Raw genomic sequence first — 17,471 nt, 5'->3', positions numbered from 1 at the left:
CTATAGATTTTTGCAACTTGCCTTTAACTCACTAGTATTCACTGACTTCAACTTTTCTGCTGTGAATAAGAAACCAAAAATGGCTTCATATTGTTTGTATTGTTCAAAACTTCGCTCCAATGAAGCAATAGCTTGATCAACTATGTACAAAAAATATTGAATCCTAAATGACTCTTGAGGTGAAAGTTCATGTACCGACTCAGATGACCCAACGTTATTCTCATCAAAATGTCTTTTTTGAGCAACTCTTCTTTTATTGCTTTTTTCAACAAACACCGGATCAATTTCCAAATCAGAAGCTATAGCTTGCACAATCCAAAGCCATCTCAAACCTATTCTCTCGATAGTCTTTGAAAAACTCAATAAATGCTCCCACACTACTCATTACCTCATTAATACGCATAGTCTCATACTGAATTTGTTTGTTCAGGTTATTTACTTTAGCCAAGATATGATACCATATAACCATACCTGTTATAAAGTCAAATATTCCAAGTTCATACTCTGCTAGACAAGTAGCTTCACTTATATGATTTTTATGTCTGTCTCTTCTTCAACAAGTTTATGCAGAGCTTTTATTATCTTAGGAGCTTGAGTAACTATTGCTTTCACACTTTCGATCCTACTTTCCCACCTTGTAGTTGACAATGATTTTAAAGTGAGACTTCGTTTCGGTAAAGTGTCTTTTAAAAATTTCCACCTTTTTGTCGAATCAACAAACAATGTATAAATACGTTGAACAACTCCAAAAAAAACTTTACTGCTTTTTCACAAGAGTTTGCCATATATGATAATGTCAAGTTAAGAGAACGTGAAGCACATGGGGTGTAAAATGCTTTAGGATTAATGTCCAAAAGTTTCCTTTGTACACCCTTATGTTTTCCCTTCATGTTGGATCCATTGTCATAACTTTGGCCTCTGATATTATCGATGTCAAGATCAAGATCTTGTAGTAAGTTTTGAAATGAGTCAAATAGCCCCTGCCATGTGGTGTCACAAGCAATTTAAAATTGCAAAAATATTCTTCAACCTTTATAGGAGTGGAAGACACAACAACACACCTTAATATCAATGTCATTTGTTATTGTTTGCTATTATAGTGCAATCCAATATTACTGCATAATACTTTGCTTCCTTAACTCTTTTCACGATTGTATCTTTAATGTTAGAAGCGAGCAAAAAAATTAACTTGTTTTGTATCTTGTAACTCAAATAATGATAATGAATCTCATCATTTTGTATCCTTCGAATTTGCTCAACCAATACTGAATCCTACTCTGCGATCATTTCAACTAAAGCCATAAAGTTGCCATTATTTTCATCATATAAATTCTCATTACTTCCATGGAATACCAAACCTTGTTTCGATAAAAAATTCACTAATGCAATCAATATTCTTTATACCTTCCTCCAGTGTTGTGTCTCTTTCTTGATTTCGTATTGAAAAGTTTTATCAATAACATTGTTAGTTTCTAGCCTTGCACGCAAGTCAAACCAAAGAGACATATAATGGATATGCTCTGCACTACTTTCATGCATCTTCAAAGTACGGGAAAGACCCCCAATCGTTTATCCCATCATGTGCTAGATTACTTGCTTGTGGTTTCTTCTTAAACAACTTACAAGAGAAATAAACTACTTTATCAAGATCCTTAGATTACACAAGCCAATCTCTATGATGCTTCTCCCCGTTTAGTAAGTATTTATCGTAAAAATCCGCACAAAAACGTATGTTTCTTCCATCTTTACGAAAACGTATGTTTCTTCCATCTTTACGACCTTTACTTGTTAATATATCTCTTATAGGACCATTTTTCACTAGTAAATCTCTCCACTTAGTATCAAGAGTGCCCCCGTTTCTAGGATCATAAATGTTCACTGGAATATCTTTTTTTGTCATCATCATTGTCGTTCAAATTGTCTATGTCTTCATCTACACAAGACATATTTTCTGGCACTTGCAATTCAACTTCTTCTTTTCTAGGTTCTTCCATAATATCATGAAGTTCTTCTTTAGGTTCTTCTACAGTTTCATGTCATCCATATTTTCTGGCACATGCAATTCGGCTTCTTCTTTTTCTTTATGTTCTTCCACAACTGATTATTCATTGCGACGATATTCTGACACTTTTTTGATAATAAATGGATCCATAGATCCTCTTTGACTATCAATAAAGGGAAAATGACCTTTGAGGGTAATAAAGTATTCGTCATGTATTCATTAGGTCCCTTATCTTTTTTTTGTCTTTATTATACCATTGAACTTATAATCCCTGTTCACCAAAACCCTTGATACCGGTTATCACCTGTTTTACCGGTTACCACATTTAATTAGAGATGACATGTCTTATTACGTGGAATTAGAACACATTTAATTACCGTTTCTCTTTCACCCTACAGTTAGGGTTCGTTTTAATTGAGGGAAGAAAAAGTTCAATCGAAGCATACGGTTAGGAAATTGAAGAGAACTGGTGAATGCGAGTGTTATAGTGAAGAAGATGGCCTCCGATTCCAAACAAAGTAAGTATTTAACAGTTTATATACATTATAATGGTTTATTCGCACGAAAACCATTAGTGTACTTGAACGCTGTTGTTGTTTCAATCCGTGATGTCGATTTTGGTGCAATGGATTTCAAAGACTTTAACTTGTTCATTGCAAAGTTGATTGAAGGCAGTTGTGATAATGTATATTATTGCACTAGAAATGAACCATTGGCTGAGGGTATTAGGAGAATTAGGAATGATGCTGACTACTTTGAGTTTATTGAAACGGGTTATAGTGATGAAGCCGGTCTAAGAATGAATGTGTATATAGACCACGAAAATGAACCTGTACTTGATTGGGCTGATATGGAAGTAATGGAAGATGATGAAGGGCATTATTCTGAGGAAGACCTGGATGATGATATAGATTCACAACTTTCTGATGATGTTCCATATGAGCATGAAGCAGATGATTACATTCCTTCTCTTGACAAGACTATTGGTGATGAATTCTTACATCGGGTGTCAGGTATGTGTAAGGATATAGATGATGAGGCTGAAACTGATGAGGTTGAAACCAAGAATGGAGATGACAAACCAGTGTACCCTATCCATAATGAGAACCAGAAATGGGACAAAATGGTGCCAATTCTAGGTATGAGATTCTCTAACCCCATGGAATTGAAAAATTGTTTGACTAACTATGCAGTGAAGAATGGGTACAACCTTTATTTTGAGAAAAATGATAGTCAGAGGTTATTAGTGAGATGTTGTAAAGAGAACAAGAACCCCTCTTGTCCTTTTAGACTGTGGGCTTCCTGGATGAGCAGTGAAAGGTCTTTCCAAATTAAGTCATTAGTTGATGAACATAACTGTTCAAGAGTCTTCAAACTTGGTTCCATTGTAACATATAAATGGATTGGAATGCATTTTAAGAATCAACTTGTGAAGAACCCTAAAATGAGCATAAGGAAAATGAAGGCCAAAGTGAGTACAAAGTTTAACTTGATTGTTAGTGTCACTCAATGTAGAAATGCTAAGAGATATGCTTTGGATGAGATAGAGGGTAGTTTGATGGAACATTATGGTAAAGTATGGAGTTATGGAGAAGAAATAATGAGGACAAATCCTGGTTCAACAGTAAAGATAGATGTGAATGTCATGCCTGATTCCACAACCTACTTTTCTAAAATGTATGTTTGTTTTAAGGGTGTGAAGGATGGTTGGATTGCAGCATGTAGGAGGGTAATAGGGGTAGATGGTTGTTTTTTAAAGGGTATATGTAGAGGCCAACTGTTAGCAGCTATGGGTAGGGATGCAAACAACCACATCTTCCCTATTGCATGGGCTGTGGTGGAAGTTGAAAATAAGGAAACATGGAAGTGGTTTCTTGACCTCCTTCTGGATGACATTGAAATGGGAATTGGTCATGGATTGACCCTCATATCAGACCAACACAAGGTATATTTCTGTTTTGTTTTGTTTAAGTTGAATGTTTTTGTTATGTCATCTATTTCATGCTTTCTTTCAGGGATTAATAGAGGCTGTCAAAGAAAGGGTCCCAACAGCAGAGCATAGACAATGTGCTAGGCACATATATGCTAACTTCAAGAAAAGATTCAAAGGTGAACAATATAGGAAGTTGTTTTGGGCAGCAGCTGCTAGAACTACTCAACCAAAATTTGAGGCAGAAATGAATTCCATAAAAAAAATTGACCCTTTGGCTTATGAACACCTCATGGAAAGGGACCCTAAAAGTTGGTGCAGGGCATTCTTTGAAGTGGACAGGGCTTGTGATGCTTATGAGAATGACATATCAGAAAGTTTCAACTCCATTATTGATCTTGCTAGGAAAAGGCCACTCATCACCATGTTGGAAGAGATAAGGATTTATGCAATGGAGAGGATGTATAAAATGTTGCAAGAGGGACAAAGTTGGGGGAATTTAAAAATATGTCCATCTATAAGGTTGAAGATATCAAAGCTAAAGAAACAGCAAAGGTATGATATAACTTCTATTATATTAATATTATATGTCTCATATATAAGATTAATAGAACTTCTTATTTTTTTGGGCAGATTTTGGGGTGTTATACCATCTGGGATACAACAATATGAAGTTAGGATTGGAAATGATGGATATGCTGTGGACCTTAACAACAACACATGTGGATGTAGATCTTGGCAAGTATCAGGTATCCCATGTGTGCATGCAGTGACAGCCATTTCATACCTTAACAGGAATGCAGAGGATTATGTTGCACCATGGTTCCATACAGCCATGTTCTTGACTTGTTACAACCATACCATTAACCCACTTAATGGTAGTTCCATGTGGCCTGAAGCTCCCTACATGAAGCCATTGCCTCCTCAAAAAAGAAGGTTACCAGGAAGGCCAACCCTTAAAAGGAAAAAAGATCAATCTGAGATGGAAAGCAAGGGGAAAACAAGGCATACTATCTCAAAAGCAGGTTCAGTTAATAGATGCACTATTTGTAGAGAAAGGGGCCACAATAGATCAACATGTCCTACTAGACCAGCAGATGTAGCATCCACTTCAAGGCCAAAAAACAAGAAACCTAAAAAATGTAAAAAAGAGAAAGGTATGCTATTAAAACAATATAATTTAAATGGAACATCCAACTCATTAGCTACATATTTGTATAGCAGGTAAAGTGGAACCAGTTCAAGTGGATCCAGTTCAAGCAAATCCAGTGGATCCAGTTCAAGTACCAGCTCCACAGGTTGATCCAGTTCAAGCAGATCCGGTAGATCCAATTCAAGTACCAGCTCCACATGTTGAACCAGTTCAAGAAGATCCAGTGGATCCACTTCAAGTACCAGCTCCACATGTTGAACCAGTTCAAGCAGATCCAATGGATCCAGTTGATGTACCAGCTCCTCCAGTGGATCCAGTTCAAGTAGATGATCCACATCCAGATGTTGATGTCCCTGCTCAACCAGTTGCAACTAGACAGAGGATACGAAAATACTCAGAAAGAATTACCAAGATAGGGTTGAGAAGGAAGGTTTTGAAGAAAGAAGGAAGCACTGGACACAACCCAATGGTGTTGGAATGATTTTATTTGGAAAGACAAACTTTTAGTCTTATAAATATGTAATTGGGAAAAATTTAAGAATCATGGCACATGGCACATCTTTTGACATATTAGGACAACTGTGGGCACAGCTTTTGTAATAGTGCACATGCTGATGGAATATTACAACTTTGTCTTTTATCTATATGCTTTGGTGTACGGTTATTTGCATATAGATTGTTTAATCTTATATTATCTATCATAAATCAAGTAAATTTAGTATTACTACATTAAGTAAAGTTTGGTGTTGTTGTTGTTGTTAATCTGGACCATATTACCCTTGGATCACATCAACACATTGACAATTGATTACTGCCAAATTTAATATGGACCATTTTACCCTTGGATCACATCAAGACATTAACAATTGATTAATGCCAAGATTTGGTCTTAATACATTAAGAAATGTTTGATGTATCCAATGTGGTTAATTTGGATCATTTTACCCTTGGATCACATCAACACAATAACAATTGACTGCCAAATTTAATCTGGACCATTTTACCCTTGGATCACATCAACACAATAACAATTCACTGCCAAATTTAATCTGGACCATTTTACCCATGCATCACATCAACACAATAACAATTCACTGCCAAATTTAATCTGGACCATTTTACCCATGCATCATGTCCAATTCATTAACCTTTTAAACAAATTAATACTTCTTGGAAAGCACTCAAAACATCAAACTATCATTAATCAAAAAGATTTAGTCATAATACATCAAACAAATTACAACATTAAGGATTACATTTAGTCTTTGAATACAGCTAAACTAAGGGTTAAATTAAGGGCTAAACTACTTCTTAAACACAAACAACAGAAACAACACAATCATCACAACTTTATGAGTAAATAGCTTCCATTTGAGTTTTTCAAACTCTTGTCTAACAACCAAATTTTCTTGTTCCATCTTCATCTTACATATGCTGATCTCGTTTTCCAATATAGAAACTTTGAGGGTTAAATTGCACAGTTCTTTTTTGTCCTTCCCAGAATTGACTTCATTTTCAGGGGTTTCAGGCTCCAACCATTCCCAGAACTTGCATTTTGGTCCTTCATTCTTGAAAAAAGTAACAAATTGGTTAAAGAAAGAAGATTAAACGAAAAGTAAAAAACAATTGCTTTACCATGGAGTTTGGGCACAATCTGAATTTTTTTCCTGGATTGTCTTTAGTTCGTGAAGTTCGTACACGAGATGGCAACCCACAGTAACAAGGGTTTTCAGGTTGAAATTCAAAATTTCGTTTGGAAGAAATAGAAGAAGAAGAAGAAGACATGTCGATCTAGGGCAAGAACGGGCAAGAACGATGTAGTACTGTAACTTTGCAATTAATAAGCCCAGTTTATGGCACATAATGCCACGTAATATCCACATAAGTAGTAACATACAACAACCGGTATCAAGGGTTTTGGTGAACAGGGATTATAAGTTCAATGGTATAATAAAGACAAAAAAAAGATAAGGGACCTAATGAATACAAGACGAATACTTTATTACCCTCAAAGGTCATTTTCCCATCAATAAATTGTGCTTCTTTTTATTTTCTTTTACGTTTAGAAAAGTCCGATTAAATTTTTTTAGTTGGAGCCATGTTTTTCTTAAACAAAAAAATCTATATTAATAACTCTACAATATATGTTTGTAATATTTATTAAAATTTTAATGTTTAAAACAATCGTTAGTATTAATAATCTTTCCACTAATATGATTTAAATACTCAAACCTATAAGTCTATGATATTCAAAGGATTCAATTCAAATATACAAATTCACAATCCGTAATGCTCAAATGAAATATGCTACTAGTAAAAGCAAATAACAGTGGAATTAAAAAATACTCAAAATTCTTGTTTTTCATATATTATAATAATATATTAAAAGCCATGCCCCAACCATCCTCAAATTCGTCCATACCATTACCACCTATTGCCCTAAATATTGAAAAGCTAAAAAGCCTAAAACAATAAACAATAAAATATAGATAGATCATAGATCGAGAAACCCTATCCAACCAATACATAAAATAACAAACCAATAACATTTAGTTTCTCAGTTTCATTATTCATTGATTAACTTTGTGGAGCATTAAACAAACTTTGTGCAGCATTAAAGATAGAGAGAAAGAAGAAAGCACTAAAGAGCATTAAACATAGAGAGAAAGACAGAAAACACTAATGGTGCGTTTGGTTGTGAAAAATTTTCCAGTTTTTTAGGAAAATTTTCCAAGAAACGTGGAAATTTTGAAAATACGTTTGGTTCGTTTAATTTTCTAAAGTTTTCTAAGAAAATGAAAATTTTAAGTTTTCCAAATTACATGTAAATTAGAAAAACTAATTTTACAGTTTTCCAAAGTTTCTAAGATAGAAAATGAAAACTCCACCGTTTCAAACCAAATGCGTTTTTTAAAATTTTCATTGAGAACTGAAAATGAAAACTCAACTCTATTTTCTAAAAACATTTTCTTAGAAAATGAAAACAATTTTCCACCACAAAATGCACCTAAACAATTAAGCAACAAGCATGATTAGAAAACTAAAGGAAATGAGATACTAAAGACGAGAGACTAGCAATACAATTATTAGGTTTCTTAGAGTTTGATTTTTTATTTACTTTTGATGGTTTTATAAAAATAAAAAATGTTTGCTAAAATTTATATAAAAATAGATTTGCATTTTTCGGATAAAGATGTTTTCCTTAAATTGTTGATGAATTTTCAATTTATGAATATATTTTGATTTTTGTTGATTTTTGTAATAATTAAAATACATTTAAAATTGAAACTAAACTTTACCCGGCTAATTTTATTTAATGATAAAATATAAAAATGTAATTTTTTAGACAACGGCGACCTGCCTGGTAAATTACGAAGTCCGGTCCAAACAACGGCAGACCTGTCTGGTAATTGGTATGGTAGCTTCCCTAGCCCATAGACCAAGCCCCAAGGATCCAGTCTTTAATCTTTGTTTATCCTTTTAGACAATTATGCGACAAAAAATGAGCAGCAGACCAGGACTCTCCTCCGATTTCGACAAGAAAGCCCAAGGTAATTCGCTAAATTCAATTCTATTTCGATTTTGATCTTCCTCTTTAGGTTAGATGTCCTGCTTTCCTAATCCTCGTTATATGTATGATCGGTTCACTATAATTTGTATATAGAAGTTTTGATTGGTGTGCCTGAGCAAATTTGCCTCTGTTTTACTGTTACTGTTCTGTAGATCTGTTAACGAGAAAGAACCTAAAGGATCAGAAAGTCTCTGTTTTAGCGAGCAGTGTTACGGAATTTGTAAGTATCATCTGCACTCTTTTCGTTACCCTAGATGCTGCGTGTTCATGCAAATTTGGTTCAATCGTTAGCGATTGCTTATGAAAAATTGACCATTGTTGTTTTAAGTTTTGAATTCCAGCAACTTGCATTGCTAAATATTTTAAGATACATACCTTTCATTTCAGTAATCTCATTCTGCTGTTTATTAAGATGAAAGTTCACATTTGACTACATCTATACACGTATTTCCCCTTTCTTTGCCCATTGTGGTCTGTGTAGAATCATACTTCACTCCAGACGCTTATAGTAAATGTTTCTTGCGTGTTTACTTATTTAGTTATAAGGTTACAGTGATTCTAGTTTACACTTTACAAGCATACCTCTAATAAGTTTGGAGCAAAGTGTAGTAACCACTACTTGTATTTACACCTTAGTTATCTTTTAATTCTGTCTTTCATTCTTTATCCAGTAAGGCAAAATGTTATGCCTCTTCCGCACACAGTGGGGTCCTACCTGGCAATGGTGGCCCCACACGGGAACACCCTGCCACCTAGTGAGGCCACACAACATCACGGGAACAACTCTCTCTTTTCTCTTCTATTTCTTTTTTGACAGTTAAAAAGGTTTTTTTCTTTTTCAATTACTATAAATACTCATTACCCCTCCAAATTTGTTACAGAAACATAATTTAACTCTCTGTTTCTAAAAAAATTGTTTATCATATAAGTTTAAGAATTGAAAGATGGAATCTTCATCATCATCATCGGATGATTGGTCGAAGGATTGTAGCACAATTTTTCTCACAACAATCGTAGGAGCAGCAAGCCTCATTTTGGCTGCTGAAGCTGAAAGTTCACTTTCAAGAACAGGAAGAGCTGCTTTAAACAGAGATCGTGAAGCTGCACAGGATAGTCTCGTAAGAATGCAGCTTTAGTAAGTTAAATGTTTTAAAATGAATAATTATTATTTCTATTAAAAAATAAAAAAACAGGGATAAGTTATAAAACAAACCGTGACACATTGAAAGATGGGAATAAATAACACATAGCCTAGGTCATATTCTTGATTTGAATGTATAATATGTATATGTACTTTTGCATAAGATCAATTTTGATTGGAATATAATCATTGTTTTTATGAATCATAGTGATACATGTTTTTGTATAGTCGTCATAATATTGTAACAAACATTAGTTGGTCATCCCTTTCAGAATACTGTAAGATATTCACCAAAGAGACCAGTTGAGAATGATGTTAATGGGATGAATCTAGTGTCAAACACTAGATCCACCTCAGGAGCTAAAAGTCAAACCATTGGAGCCAAAAGGCAAAAGAAAACAAACGAAGGCTTAAAAGATACGGGTTTGCAAATAAATGGTCATCCTCAGACAAATGCTTTGGCTTCTGAAAATGTAGCTACAACCAATTCTAAATTGGAGACTGAGATTGAAAAATCTCTTTCTAGCGGGCAGCAGGATGCGTTGAATTCAAAAAAACGTCCTTGTGCCTTTTGTCATTCTTCTAGTCAGACAGAGGTGAGTTTTAGAGACAAATTTTTTCGTCTGTGTAAAAAAAGATGACATAAGAATCTTGATAGGTTATTTTATATATATATATTGTATAGGGAAGTGGACCATTTGTGTCTTTTGCCCAAGGGAAGGAAGTAGTGGGGTCTTTGGCCAACTTCTCTAAGGTTACACATGTTCACAGAAATTGTATTCAGTGGTATGTTATATTGTTATTGAGCTTACAACATTGAAAGAATTCTTTGTTGTGTGAAGATTACAAGTGATATTTACAATCACAGGGCTCCTCGGATTTACTTTAAGGATGGAATTATTCAGAATTTAGAATCAGAAGTGACAAGGGCTAACAAGCTTAAATGCAGCAGCTGTGGTAAAAAGGGAGCTGGTCTTGGCTGCTATATGGAGACATGCCAAAGAAGTTACCATGTGCCTTGTGCATATTACATTCCTGAGTGCAGATGGGATGTAAGCCATTATTTATGCACACTTATTGCTGTTATATTTCTTATTACAAGGTTTCTAATTTTATGCCTTTTATAGGACACCTATTTAATGTTATGTCCAAAGCATAGAAAAATGAAATTTCCAAGCGAAATGGATGCGGATGATGTGAAGCAAGACACTGAGAAAAGGTATCAGTTTTTTTATATAACTTTTCTGTGTAGTTTTGTTTATTTTTGTCATTCTGATTACAGAACATCTACACATCTGAATCCCTGCACAACACCGTTGGATGCCAGACAGAATTTGGTGTTTTGTGGCTCGGATCTTTCTACAGAAGAAAAGGTTGGTATTAAAAGCTGTTCTTGTTACTTGTTAGAATTAATGTGTGTTCATCAAGGGTCCCTCCCTTTTAATCCACAGCTTTGAAATTGCAGTGCTCTGTGGTTGAATTTGCAAGCAATAATGAGGCAGTAGTGTTCAGATACTGGAAACCTAATGTTACCCATGTCATTGCTGCCACAGATTCAAATGGTGCATGCACAAGGACATATAAAGTTCTGATGGCTATTTTGAATGGAGTATGGATTGTTAGTGTTGAATGTAAGGTTTCTGATATTGGCCCAGTGGTTGATGGTTTTTAGTTTTTAATGATATTTGTAATGTTTTCAGGGGTAAATGCTTGTATGGAAGCTCGGTGTCTTGTGAATGAAGAACCATATGAAGTTCATCTAGATACCCATGGCTGTACTGGTGGTCCCAAAGCTGGGAGGCTAAGAGTTCTAAATAATGTAAGACCAATCTTTTCCCCTTTAAAATAAAAGGATGATCATCCTCCAATTTTTTTAGGAAATCAACATTAGTAATCAATGCTGCAAAGGTCACCAGGCTTGGCTTGGATCTGGTTGGTAAACTAGGGACTAGTGACTAGTTGGCGTTCCTAAGTTGTATCACAATTAATTTTAGAAGATTTGAATACAACCAATACATTAGCAAAATAAGTTGATAATAAGCTAAAAATAAAACCTAATCAAGTGTACAACACCATAGTAGTGTAATCAATTATGTTACAAAAGATAAAGGGAAGTTTGCCTAAAAGTCCCTATATTTTGATTCAATATACAATAGTCACCCTTGATTTTTAAATTTTTTTTTTAATGTTTTTTGTATTTAACCATTGGAACTGGCTATTTTCAGGTAACCGCTAACAATAGCAAGTTTTGATGGTTAAATTGTAAACAAAAAATATCAAGGGTGACATTTTTGTTAATAGGCCAAAATATAAGTACTTTTTTGTCGATGCATAATAATTTTTAACCTCAACTCTTATATATTTTAAAAATTAAATTATAATCTATTTTTGCTGACATAGCCATCATAATTTGTTTGATTTTTAATATATGATAATAAATAAATATGATTTTTTTTAATTATAATTCTATTTAATAAAATCTTAAAACCAATTAAAATGTAAAAATATATTGTTATGAAATGTATCGTCACTTTTTTTTATGATGGAACTAAATCAAAATTTGATATGAAATATATCCACATACCAAATACTTTGTTGAAAAATCTTCATATGGGTTGCTAGGTATCAAAATCATGATTAAAAGGAAGATGATTTGTAAATGAAAATTTCTTACGAGTTGCATAAATAAGTTTTTAAACAAGTATGAAACCATTATTGACATTGGTAACCATTATAAAAATCCAAGAGAGAAAGAAGACTGTATGACGTTTGTTTTTTGTATTTTTAAAATCGTAGGCATATTGGTATAAACATTGTATATTGTAATATTTTATATTCTATATAAATTAAGAATATTTATTGCTGAGTTGTCGCAAGAATAGAGCTTCAATGTCATGCAAACAAGACTATTATGTATTTCTTTATCGATGAATTATATGCATTGTTTTCAACCAAGTACTTGGTATGTGGATGCATATTTCGTATCAAATTTTTATTTAATTTCATCATCTAAAAGTGACATACATTTCTTGGATTTTTATAATGGTTACCAATGTCAACAATGATTTCATACTTTTCTAAAAACCTATTTATGCAATTGGCAATAAATTTTTATCTACGGATCATCTTTTTTTTTTTTAATCGTGATTTTGGTACACACCAACCCATATGAAGATTTTTCAACAAAGTACTTGGTATGCAGACGTATTTTGTATCAAATTTTGATTTAGCTCCATAAAAAAATGACGATATATTTCATAACAATATATTTTTACATTTTAATTGGTTTTAAGATTTTATTAAATAGAATTATTATAAAATCGTATTTATTTATTATCATATATTAAAAATCAAACAAATTGTAATGGTTATGTTGGCAAAAATATATTATAATTTAATCTTAAAATATATAAGAGTTGAGGTTAAAAATTATTATGCATTAACAAAAAAATACCTATATTTTGGCCTCTTAACAAAAAAGCCACCCTTGATATTTTTTGTTTACAATTTAACCATCGCAACTTGCTATTGTTACCTGGAAATAGCCGGTTCCAATGGTTTAATTGCAAGTGATAGCCGGTTCCAATGGTTCAAATGCAAAAAAAAAAAACCAAGGGTGACTTTATTGTCACTAGAGCCAAAATATAAGGATTTTTATGCATATTTTACAAAAGTAAAATACTCATGTTTAAATAGTAGGTTGGTTCCTCTGGACTCGGTTCTTTCCTCAAAAAGTACTCTCAGTATAGAACTTCTACGAGGATTTCGATTTTCATCAGCTTTTACGGCTTCACTAACCCTTCAGACTCATTTAAAAGTAGTGTCATTGAGATGCCTCATGGACCGCTAAAAACACCCGCTACCTGAGACACTTCTCAAACACAGCTAAGACATTGACATGAGATTTTTTCCAGCCATGCCCAACAAAATACCCAAAATGCCCTTGAATTGTTCCAGCGTCCATATTGCGTCTGAGATGCTCATGCGTCTAACTTGGCTTTAGAGGGCGTTTTAAGATTTATTTGACCACTTTTCACTTTTTCTCTCACAAAAAGGCAGTCACCCCACCAAAATTTTTGCAACTTCAGAGCTAAAAAAAATCACCATTTTTCATCGTTATTATTGTTATTATTTTTGCAAAATCGTCTAATCAAACACCAAAATCATCTATATTTAAAAATAAATAAATAAAAGAATACCACATTTGGGGCCGATGTTGAAGTGTAGAAAACTTGGGGTTTCGAATTTTTGGAGTTTTCTTTCAAGTCTTGTACTTCCTTAATTATATCCATCATCAATTTCATATGGCACCTAAAAGAGGTAAAAATCGACAATGATTGCATCACGAGCATCAAGTAGTCGGGAATCGCGTGTCGATTGAGGATGTGAGATATGAGCACTTCTATTTGCATTTAGATTGTGTTGGCCCGACGCTTTAAGAGTCGACACACCCGCCCGATAGAGCATATGTTGGTTGAGTATGGTGTGGAGCGGGTTAGCTTTCTGGGGTATAATGCTGTGGAGGCTTTTGAGCGATACGGTTAGGGAGACGTCATATATTTTGATCTTACATGCATATACGTCGAGTTAGAGTGAGAGTGGATGCGGATGCTCTACAAGGATGATTTAGAGGGCGGATTAGAGGGAATGAGACTAAACGGTGTAGTCAGAGACCATGAGATAGCTATGACCGTCCCAATGATTAGGGAGTATTTCCATGTTGACATTGGGTTCACTCCCACAATTTAGAAAACCTGCCCACAGAGTACTTTTGCATAGATACTAAGGGGGGCTGCAATGACACATGACGTTTTGGTGCCCGACTCTGTTCTTATTTCTTTTGTTTAGGATGCCCTATGCAATATTTGGTGTAAATGCGCCATCAAGGATCGGGTGACAACTCCCTATATTTGCCTCATTTCAACGTTTGTGGTCTGTGAGCCAAGACACAGGATCCATCACTTCAATGGCCTTTCTTTTTCAACACTATTCTTAGACCCACTATCGAATGAAATCTGTCCGAACGCGACGGGAGTGGGCCTGAGAATAGTGTTGAACGAGAAAGCCCATGAAAGTTCCCGAATCCTATGTCCTAGTTCTTGGACCAGGAATGCTGAAATGAGGCACGTATGTAGAGTGGTCACCCGACCTTGGTGTCAAATGTACACCAAATGTTGCATAAGCATAAGACATTGTATATAAAAGAAATAAAGATAGAACTGCTCATCTAAGCATACAATACCACATTGTCTTGTGTCCTCACTGCTCCGACATCCTTGTCTTGCGGGTTGACGTTTAGAAAGACTATATGCCATAGTGCCTATGCCAACCACACCTAATCAACCAATTGATCCGCCCTTCGAGTTTGTTCCGTTTAAATATCACGTCTAATATTATCCTAATTTTCACTCGTGCATCCCTCTCAAGTGTCTATGTAACGGTACTCCATGGGTAGATCATAACAATCTCATGACCTCTAACTGGACCACTCATTCTCATCCCCTCTGGTCCACCCTCTAAATCATCCATGCGGAGCGTCTACATCCATTCTCACATTAACTAGACACACATGCATGTATTTTCAAAATCTTAGTCTCCTCCCCAACTATATCGTTCAAAAGTCTCCACAACGTTATATACTCGAAAGCTAACCCACTCCACATCATACTCAACTAGTATATGCTCTATTGGGTGTGTTGATTCCCAAAGTGTTGGGCAACCACGATCTGAATGCTTGTGGAGGTGCCCATCCCAGGTCGGTGCATACCGGTGGTGCCCGACTACTCGATGCTTTTGTGGTATTTTCATGTGTATCCTTGAAAATGTGGGTGATTTTGGTGTTTGAAAGATTTTGCAAAAATATTGGTGGTTTTGAGCTCCAAAATTGCAAAAATGGTGGTGGGGTGGCTGCCTTCTCATGAGAAAGAAAGTGGGGGAGGAGTGGTAAAATAAATCCTAAAACGCGCTCTAAAGCTAAGTCAGACGCCGGTACAATTCAAGGGCCTTTCAGGTATTTTGCTGGGCAGGGCGTAGTAGATTAGCTGTCAAATGTAGTTGAATATCTAGTATATCTTTCATCTTTGATGAACGATCACTTGTTTAAAATTTGCAGTGTAAACTAAGGAGCTGATTATGATATATATATATATATATATATATATATATATATATATATATATATATATATATATATATATATATATATATATATATATATATATGTCTTTGTTGCAGGGTCCAAAACTTTTCAAGAATTTGGAATTTTACTTTGTTGGGGATTATATAGAAGCTCACAAGAGTGATCTCAAAGAGTTGGTTACAACTGCTGGAGGCACAATTATCGAGGCCAGGGATCAATTACTGTCATCAAGTAATGATGCAGATGGAGATGAAGATGTGAAGCGGGTATCTTTGGTTGTTTACAATGCTGACCTTTCGGATCACTCTGAGTTTTACGATGAAGATTCTATAAGATTCCAAAGATTAGCTGCAGCTGAGGACATTGCTCAACAATCTCGGTCTCAAATTATCCAACATACTTGGATTTTGGAATCAGTTGCTGCATGCCGTTTACTGCCTTTTACATCAGGGGTCCAGTAATGTCTTATAAACTCCATCTTGTGTGCCTGCTATCTTATGTGGCTGCTGTTTTTTGTCCCTCCAGTAATGTCTTACAACACTTCTGAGAAAACTATTACATGGGTTTTGGTTGATTTCTTGTGTTGTGGTTATGCTTGAACCATTTAACCCGTCCATCAGTTGTATATATTGAAGCTATAGTGGAATAGAATGAAAAAGGGCAGCGGATTATGCGATTATTTTTCTTGCAACAAGTTTTATTAGTTGGCTACAAATAGAATACAGTATGTGTTTTTCTGTTTTGGACAATATTCACAAAAATGGCAAGATTAATTTGTAAAAGCATTTCGAACTTATGCATAGTTTTTGGGTTTGGCGCATAAATATTTTATAGAACCAATATAACTTTGTTATTTTTAAGCATATGTAATATTCAAAAACATATAAAGTAATGAACAATAACATTTGATAAAAAAGAATGCTACGTTAATACCCTTAAGGTTTTTTTTTTTTTTTTTTTTTTTTTTTTTTTTTTTTTTTTTTTAATAAATGACTATTTCTTAAAAGTCAAAACCACTTTTTTTAAAACCCAATTTGAGATGACATATTATATATTCTTACATTGTATTTTATATACTATTTGAATAAAAACTATGTTATTTATGTTTTTCTTTTACCTTTTTACCTTTTTCTTGAATATATATATATATATATATATATATATATATATATATATATATATATATATATATATATATATATATATATATATATATATATATATATATATATATTTATTTTAAACACGTTTTGTTTTACTTTTGATTTTTCTAGCGCGCACATATATATATATATATATATATATATATATATATATATATATATATATATATATATATATATATATATATATATATATATATATAATTTAATGTATTTTTTCATTTTTTGAATATAAACAAACAAAATATGATATTTTTCGAAAATATATAACCATGTTAGGCAAAACTAATAGGTTTTAAATGAATATACTAAAAATAACTTATTAAAAAGTTTTCAAGTTTTTTTAGAACGGCAAACATACACGTGTCATAA

General features: G+C 33.8%; 4 protein-coding genes across 12 annotated transcripts; 3 read left to right on the top strand and 1 right to left on the bottom strand.

Annotated features, from left to right (window-relative positions):
* Positions 1-1,506, bottom strand: LOC111891913 (uncharacterized). Its single transcript, XM_023887973.2, has 3 exons — positions 1,405-1,506; positions 735-980; positions 1-348 (listed from the first exon to the last, which is right to left on the bottom strand). Exons 1-3 carry the CDS (start codon positions 1,504-1,506, stop codon positions 1-3), a joined length of 696 nt encoding a protein of 231 aa, XP_023743741.2.
* Positions 1,507-2,498: 992 nt separating this feature from the next.
* Positions 2,499-3,978, top strand: LOC128132436 (uncharacterized). The gene is made up of 2 exons (XM_052769007.1): positions 2,499-3,871; positions 3,975-3,978. Exons 1-2 carry the CDS (start codon positions 2,499-2,501, stop codon positions 3,976-3,978), a joined length of 1,377 nt encoding a protein of 458 aa, XP_052624967.1.
* Positions 3,949-5,769, top strand: LOC111891912 (uncharacterized). Its single transcript, XM_052768131.1, has 3 exons — positions 3,949-4,487; positions 4,566-5,089; positions 5,154-5,769. Exons 1-3 carry the CDS (start codon positions 3,979-3,981, stop codon positions 5,564-5,566), a joined length of 1,446 nt encoding a protein of 481 aa, XP_052624091.1. The 5' UTR covers positions 3,949-3,978; the 3' UTR covers positions 5,567-5,769.
* Positions 5,770-8,480: 2,711 nt separating this feature from the next.
* On the top strand, positions 8,481-16,615 carry LOC111891930 (BRCA1-associated RING domain protein 1). Of its 9 annotated transcripts, XR_002850393.3 has the most exons (13): positions 8,481-8,636; positions 8,809-8,876; positions 9,328-9,481; positions 9,586-9,774; positions 10,070-10,393; positions 10,483-10,583; positions 10,666-10,849; positions 10,925-11,016; positions 11,080-11,170; positions 11,263-11,428; positions 11,498-11,616; positions 13,494-15,807; positions 16,032-16,168. XR_002850393.3 is itself a non-coding variant. In XM_052768549.1 (12 exons), exons 4-12 carry the CDS (start codon positions 9,601-9,603, stop codon positions 12,047-12,049), a joined length of 1,278 nt encoding a protein of 425 aa, XP_052624509.1. In that variant the 5' UTR covers positions 8,481-8,636; positions 8,809-8,876; positions 9,328-9,481; positions 9,586-9,600; the 3' UTR covers positions 12,050-12,514. The 9 variants fall into 9 exon arrangements, 8 of the variants coding, with proteins under 8 accessions (XP_052624509.1, XP_023743762.1, XP_023743763.1 ...); XM_052768549.1 differs by lacking the exons at positions 13,494-15,807; positions 16,032-16,168 and adding an exon at positions 12,023-12,514; XM_023887994.3 differs by lacking the exon at positions 13,494-15,807 and having other exon boundaries at positions 8,484-8,636; positions 16,032-16,615.
* The last annotated feature ends 856 nt before the right edge of the window (positions 16,616-17,471 follow it).

This window comes from Lactuca sativa, chromosome 2, assembly GCF_002870075.4.
Source record: "Lactuca sativa cultivar Salinas chromosome 2, Lsat_Salinas_v11, whole genome shotgun sequence".
NCBI classification, from domain to species: domain Eukaryota; kingdom Viridiplantae; phylum Streptophyta; class Magnoliopsida; order Asterales; family Asteraceae; genus Lactuca; species Lactuca sativa.
This window is presented reverse-complemented; position numbering and strand designations above follow the sequence as displayed.